The sequence below is a fragment of the Helianthus annuus genome, chromosome 2 (genome assembly GCF_002127325.2).
Source record: "Helianthus annuus cultivar XRQ/B chromosome 2, HanXRQr2.0-SUNRISE, whole genome shotgun sequence".
NCBI classification, from domain to species: Eukaryota; Viridiplantae; Streptophyta; class Magnoliopsida; order Asterales; family Asteraceae; genus Helianthus; species Helianthus annuus.
The window spans coordinates 168446531-168453874 of record NC_035434.2 but is presented as its reverse complement, the minus strand read 5'-3'; the positions used below and the strand labels follow the sequence as shown (position 1 = coordinate 168453874).

Below are 7344 nucleotides of genomic sequence, written 5' to 3'. Positions count from 1 at the left end.
TCGTTCTAAATTTCCGACTTAACACGCTGCAACGTGCGTGTGGGGTTCAACGTTTTTTCATCTATTTTTTTCCTTTTTGACATGTCCGTCGCAGTGCGTTTATTTTTCCCCGTTTGATAGGCCTGTCGCAGCGTGTGAGTCAGAGATCGACTTAGTTATTTTTTTCTCGGTTTTACACACAGGCTCGTGGTCATGCAAGAAACATTTGCCTTTCATCTAACATGATATATAACTAATGAATCCCCGCCGCATTGCGGCGGGTGATAGTTCTAGTACAATAATAAATTAAAAAATGTCTTCATAGATGTTAACAATAACAACTTAAGTAAATAGTGTCATTCAATCATCATAAAATTAATAACAGCATACCACAAAATCATTGAAAAAAACATCTACCGACATCAAATCAATCAAAGCATCAAAGATCGAAACGAAACGCGAATTCAGATTAACATGAATCAAAATAATAAATAATAATCAGATTAACAAAATATGACATATGAAGAAAACCATCGCCATAACCATCATATACCATAATCCTCTTCACCGAAGTTCAAGCCTAACTCATCATGTTTAAAGTTTCCTAATTTTTCTTCCTAGAATCACACACCATAATTAACTTCCGAAAGAAAAAAACAGAATCAGGTTAAATAATTGGGAATTGCAGAATTTACAGGTCAAACAGGTCGGTGAGTTTTCCAAGCTCCGGTGGAATATGACATGTAAGCTAGTTCCCTATATAACAGAAATGCACGCGTCAAAGATTCGTAACATATATATAATATTCTAAGACTGATAATAAGCACGGAAGCGCGTATACAGGTAATAGAGCTTCGACATATTCCCGAGCTCAGGAGGAATGGATCCTGTCAACTTATTATGGAGATACCTACAACAAAACCGAAGAACGCAGTTTCAAGAAGTTAATATATAAAACGTTCTTATGGAGAATACAATTAAAATTAATAAATTTAAAAAAAAATGTACCACCCCTTGTAAAATTTGGGATGCTTTCATACCAAGATTGGCTAATTTCCTACACGGGTCTATTTCTTCCTCTGGAGGTTCGGTAAGCGAAACTCTTATAGTATCACCAAGACCATCGTGTATACCATACAAATTAAGCATGTGATTGATTATATGAACAATGTATAAGGATTTATAGAGCTCATTTATTTTTATTTTTGTAAAAAGAATGCAGCGTGAAGAATAATAAAAACCTGAAGAAGTGTCCCGATACCGATTGCGGATTTCATACGTCCATCTTCACCCTCACCAGCTTCGGTGACTCCCAAATGCAAAGGATAGTCCCAACCCTGAACATACATTTCGGCTACAAGAAGACGATATGCTTGAACCATAATCACAGGATTGCTTGCTTTCATTGAAAATACAAAGTTATGGAAGTCTAATTTCCTGCAGATTCTTGCAAACTCAAATGCAGATTCAACCTGTGAAATTAAATCAACGTTTGTATGACATAAATGACAATTTAGGCAAAATTAAGTAAACTTAAAAGTTGAAGTAAGGTAGAGAAATTGCTTACCATTCCCCTAGGAGAATCACCAAAGTAACTCATGATACGATCTGAAAGACTCCCGTGATTTGTTCCAATACCCATCGCTCTTCCGTATTTCTTGCATTTTTCAACCAAGGGGACAAAAACCTGGTGTAAGGAAAACACATATACGTTGAATTTTATAAACTTTTATTAAATGATAATAGAGCAAAGATAAAGTTTGACCTTCTCAATATGCTCAAGTTCCTTTTGATAATCATCATCTGTATACTCCAGCTGCTCAAATTCGGCACGCCGATCAGCTGCAAGAAATAAAGTCAAAAGAATGAACAATTTGAACATAACTAAAGAAAAATGTAAATGATTGAAAAACTATCAAAGAACTTAAACGAAATATCAAAATTTTCAAGGGACAAACAAAGAACTTCATTAAAATGACCAGCCACTGTAATAGTGGCCATGTCTAGTAGTACACATTGACCTTTCCCCCAAATTTGTACTTAAAACTCATAGTACAAAACAGGGATAAGCATATGGTACTCGGTACCGGTATTGGTACGGAATGTCCCGTATCGAATTATTTTCGGTACCATATCAGTATCCACTTTTTGGCGTTTTCGGTACCGGCACGCATATGGTACCGGTATTTTACCCATGGTACCGTACCATACCAAAAGTATTCGGTATCGGTACCCATATTTGGCAAATATCGGTACCTGGGAAATTCGGTACCGGTACCGGTTTCGAGCTCATATGATATTTCCTTGCCTTGACCTGACTCACCCAGAACATTGAACTTGTACTACAAAATGAGAAGGTTTCAGTTACTGAATTTACCCACATACCGAAAATACGCACCCAATCATCCCTTGGGCCCAGGTAGCAGTCTCCTTGAGTTGTTCATATTCAGACTGAAGGAATTCTCCCAAGAACTCACCATAGAATGTCATATATCTGAATATCATCTTCACATTTGAACCAAGTGCATCTGCAAGATCTCCCAACACTATTACTGCTCCCTCACCACACTCTCATCTCTGCAACACCCAAATGCAAAAATTGGGTTATTTCAAAGATTACCATGTTCTGTAATTATATGGAACACTGATTAGATTAACATCTTGTGTGATAAAAAAAGATATGCCGGTTTCAAATATGGGTCAATAAGAAAAAGTCATCACTTACCCCACATCTAACCATAAATTGACACAGTAATGTTCACATCTTTAAAGATGTTCTCTTTAAAAGTTAAAACAATTATTTATCAACCATTATTATAACACATCACCAAATTAAACCTTACATTTATACCATTAGAAAAAGAAACAATCTTTGTTCAATGCTAGCATGCGTGATGCTACTGGGCAATGAATCCAAGCCTCGTTGGTTGAAATAGTATAAATTTTATTTAACACATTAAGTAATTATATATATTGGGAGAAAAGCGTATCAGATCAAACCAACCCAACCTTTTTGACACGTTCCATGACCCGATTACGACCTCTTAACTAAATCATTTTTACGGTTGTAAAAAGTGATAAAATTAGGTTGCTGACACGTTCTCGACCTTCATTCTACATAATCTATATCAAAACCACATCCAAATCCGAACATGAAACACCCCTACGAACGGATATCATTTGGCTTCATATATTAAATAGAACAAAAATAAACTTAATGTCTACATTTCAAGTGTCATTCCTCCTCGACATTCAAACGTATATATGCAAAATTCAAATCCTTGATGATACTTTGAATATTTACCATCCAAGTTAAAACCTTAAAAATTATTCTCTTGGTCCAAAGTTCTATAATTTAATCCAGTTAAAATTAAACTACAGAAAAAGTTATAGATTAGAAACATAGGTAGAGGATCCTGTAAAAAGTGCTCAAAGTGTGAGAAGTGTGAGAAGTGTATTATAACACTATATATAATACTATATAACACCCTATAAACACAGTATAACAATATGTAACACCATATAATACCATATAACACTTTGTAACACTATATATCATTATATAACAAATATAACACTATAGGTTGTCTGATAGGATGCCTATGATAGATGTATAGTGTTATATTTGTTATATAATGATATATAGTGTTACATAGTGTTATATGGTATTATATGGTGTTACATATTGTTATACGGTGTTTATAGGGTGTTATATAGTATTATATATAGTGTTATAATACACTTCTCACACTTCTCACACTTTAGGCCCTTTTTACACTATCCTTACCCTAGAAACATATATGTCAAAGTGATGTTTTTTCCATCATACATTAAAAGGCAAGGTTATCAAATATAAATGTTAAAACAAAAAATAAAAGAACCTCATGTCCATTATGGCAAAGAAAACTACATGCACATGGCATAAGTTTGTTTTTCTGAGGATACAACTACAACACGATGAATAAAATCAACGTATACGAAGCATATACTATATAAAATCAAATAATATACAAAAAATATCGGGTTAAGAAAAGAAAAAAAACTCAACTGACCTCAGTTTATTTATGCATATATGCAAGTCAGAGACTGACTGAAACGTCATTCGGGTATATATGTAAATTGTAATGTATGTCAAATAAGAAATTAGAAGGGGGGCTAAACTCACTTGCTTTTGCACACCAACTATATCCCGGTCTCATCAGCTTCAACTTCTTCTTGGCCTGAAAGTTTTCCCCAATAAATTTATTACAAAAATATAAAAATTAAAAAAAGAGTTAATTGCTCGGATGGTCCCTGTGGTTTCACGTTTTTTCACATTTAGTCCCCACCTTTTGAAAATAGCATGTATGCTCCCTATGGTTTGTTATGTTGTTACTCGGATAGTCCCCCAAAATTTACTCTGGGGACTATCCGAGTAACAAAATGACAAACCATAGGGAGCATACATGTTATTTCCAAACTTACTGATATCTACTCAGGGACTATCCGAGTAACAAAATAACAAACCATAGGGAGCATACCTGCTATTTTCAAAAGGTGGGGACTAAACATGAAAAAACTTGAAACCACAGGGACCATCCGAGCAATTAACTCTTAAAAAAATTAAAAACAGAATAAAAAACAATTTCTTCACAAATCAAATTGTTTTTCCCTTTAATATTCCTTTCATAGGTTCAATTTTCACCTAATAATAATTATACAATCTTTAAAGGTTGAGGTTTATGAAAATACTTCCGGTTCTTCTGTCGTGACCGCCAAAACCAAGCAAGTGCACCAAACAAACAGCTAGCCGCAGCTATCGCCCTAGAATGCCGTATTGAATTAGAAACTTATTAGAATAAGAAAATTGAAAAGAAGGATAAGAATTTCTTATCTTTTATTTTTACTCATGCATTAAGGTAATAAAGTCTGATACGCAAGTAGTTGTGAACGCCATTTGACTTTCTCCGGTTTCCATTCTCACTGAGATTGAATGTAACAGAACCCATAAACCACAACTGTGAAAATCACAAATTTTGTTAATATTCTTTTTATCCTGTATAAACGTAATAATTCACAAAGTTTGTTAATATTCTTTATAAACGTAATAATTCATATTTGAAGAAATAAATTGTAAAGTGTACATAGATTAACATACCTGAAGCCTCTGGTATCATTCGTACTGCGAGTTGCGATGACAAAACGTCTACATAAAAATCCCAAAAATTCATTTGAGTATGGAAAAAAGCACAAAAATTCATCCAATTAAAAAAAAACTGAAACATACCCAATATCCCCAAGGAGCTTCTTTTCCATAGATGCCAAATTTATCCAAAAGACCATGTTTTTTTGAAAGATATAAATCATCAAAATTGACAAGTATATCAGCAGTTCCCCTCCAGACTTTATATTACTTTGAGTAAAATGTCATTTTCGTCCCCGAGGTTTGGCCAGTTCTGCGACTTTCGTCTAAAGGTTTGTTTTTCCGCATCTGGATCCAAAAGGTTAAAAATCTTGCCATTTTAAACCTTTTGGAACCAAATGTGGAAAAACAAACCTTTGGATGAAAGTCGGAAAACTGGCCAAACCTCAGAGACGAAAATGGCTTTTTACTCTATTATTTTAAGCAAATATCAAAATTAATTATCTTAAAAGTTTTTTCAAGGGGGTTTATCGAACCTTCTAACCTTCTGGAAAGATGATGAGACACCATTAGTTGCATGAACTTGATAAGTGTACCTCTACTCTCTGGTTTAACCATCTGCTAACAAATATGAATATTATTATCAAGTCAATGCAGTCACATGCAACATTATTAAACGGTACCAAACATGCATTCACCTTGTTTTCTAGAATCATGTCAAAGGTAATAATTGTAGCCTCTTCAACATCAGCCTGTGTAATCTATCGCACAAAGGAAGAACAAAAATAAAAAGTTAATTAACACTCCATTGTGAATATGACTCGTTACATATTGAACAATGGCTTTAAAATGTAAATATTTTTCTTAAACAAACCTGTCCAGAGTCCAACACGTTAGAATGAGTAACGTGATCATTTTCATGTTTCTCATCTTCACGCTTATATGAACTATTATAATACAAAAACACAAAATCCCTAACTTCGTTAGCCGTTCACTCCACCTCTTTTGCCTTTTGCGAATCCATAGTCTTCACACAGGAAGACTCTCGCACTGAAGCAACAATCGATTGATTAAACCGCCGTAAAAAATTGATTTTGCGACTTTTGATGAGAGAATAATCCGCCGTAGAGGGTTCAGTGAGAGACCAGAATGGTGCCGGTGGCGCCGTCGATGCCACATGGAGAAGATGGTTGATTATCGATGCGAGATACAAAACAAAGTAAAGAATAATCAAAATGTTTAAGTAAATCAAGTATGATAATAAATTAATATATGAAATCTAACATTTGTGATGATAAAAAGATCAAATTCAAACATCGAAGGAATAGCTGGAGAAATCGATTGAACCAGAGGAAACCCTAATCGCAATAATATTGATATAAACATAAAAAAAGATCAAACCTTTTGAAGGAAGGAGACTGGATTGAATCAACGAAGAAGAACATAATCATCAGAAGATGGATGTGGGAAGAAGAGCGGCGGTATCTTGATTTCGGAGTAAATTAGGGTAGGCGATTAAGGAATTAGGGTTTTTAGATGTTTTATATAACTGGGTCACAATCCGGATCCCGTGTTAACCCGTTAACAATATAACATTTACCCATTTATTTTCCCGCCAAAAAGCAATCCAAGATGCCCTAATAACGCGCCACGTCAGCCCAAATCCTTTCATTTATTATATATAATAGATTATTGTCTCTAGCAAACTTGGGTATAAAAGGAAACAATTACCAATCCCACTTTAAATTGTTTTCCTTACTTGTGATACCTTCATTCGGTAATTAGATCTTTGCTGACATATTAATGACTGTGTATTTGGTTATCTTCCTTTTTATGATAATGAATTTTGTGATATTTTTTTATAATGAACAAATTGCAGCAGTAAAGAGAGTCGTTAATGTCTAGGTGGAACTAGTGAAGAAATTGGTGGAATTAGTGAAGAAATTGATGTGATTGTGATTAATTAGTGGAGAAATTGATTTGATTGTGACGAATTTTGGACCTAATTGTAAGTTTTTAGAGAGAGAAGGTATTTATATTTGTGTTCGTAATAAGTTATTACATACAACAAATAATTAAGTAAAAAAGACTAAACTGTCCTTATATGAATAAATTTAACTGAAAATTTTAACATGGTTGGTGCTAAAGGATATACGGTGTAATGGGTTTTACAAATAAAAGAATTACGACCGTAATTATTAAATAAAGGACATCCATTGCAATCTGATACAAACATAAAGGAC

The 7344-nt window shown here is 34.0% G+C and overlaps 1 protein-coding gene across 32 annotated transcripts; it reads right to left on the bottom strand.

The window, feature by feature from the left end:
• Positions 1-401: 401 nt before the first annotated feature.
• On the bottom strand, positions 402-6619 carry LOC110900233 (4-hydroxy-3-methylbut-2-en-1-yl diphosphate synthase (ferredoxin), chloroplastic). 32 transcript variants are annotated; one of them, XM_035985561.1, is made up of 15 exons: positions 5976-6615; positions 5800-5862; positions 5638-5719; positions 5117-5164; positions 4711-4976; positions 4145-4199; positions 2457-2556; positions 2236-2321; positions 1745-1821; positions 1547-1666; positions 1221-1451; positions 988-1104; positions 821-889; positions 675-735; positions 402-596 (listed from the first exon to the last, which is right to left on the bottom strand). In XM_035985561.1, exons 8-13 carry the CDS (start codon positions 2309-2311, stop codon positions 878-880), a joined length of 633 nt encoding a protein of 210 aa, XP_035841454.1. In that variant the 5' UTR covers positions 2312-2321; positions 2457-2556; positions 4145-4199; positions 4711-4976; positions 5117-5164; positions 5638-5719; positions 5800-5862; positions 5976-6615; the 3' UTR covers positions 402-596; positions 675-735; positions 821-877. The 32 variants fall into 32 exon arrangements, 26 of the variants coding, with proteins under 26 accessions (XP_035841454.1, XP_035841489.1, XP_035841453.1 ...); XM_035985596.1 differs by having other exon boundaries at positions 1020-1104; positions 5976-6614; XM_035985560.1 differs by having other exon boundaries at positions 404-735; positions 5976-6201; positions 6503-6618.
• Positions 6620-7344: the final 725 nt, after the last annotated feature.

Excerpts from the sequence above, each read along its gene's own strand:
- LOC110900233 (XM_035985560.1), bottom strand. The coding sequence starts at position 2,311 with ATGTTCTGGGTGAGTCAGGTCAAGGCAAGGAAATATCATATGAGCTCG. Across the intron at positions 1,822-2,235 it reads ACCGGTACCGAATTTCCCAG|CTGATCGGCGTGCCGAATTT; the intron begins GTACCGATATTT and ends TATTTCTTGCAG. Across the intron at positions 1,452-1,546 it reads GTGATTCTCCTAGGGGAATG|GTTGAATCTGCATTTGAGTT; the intron begins GTAAGCAATTTC and ends TTAATTTCACAG.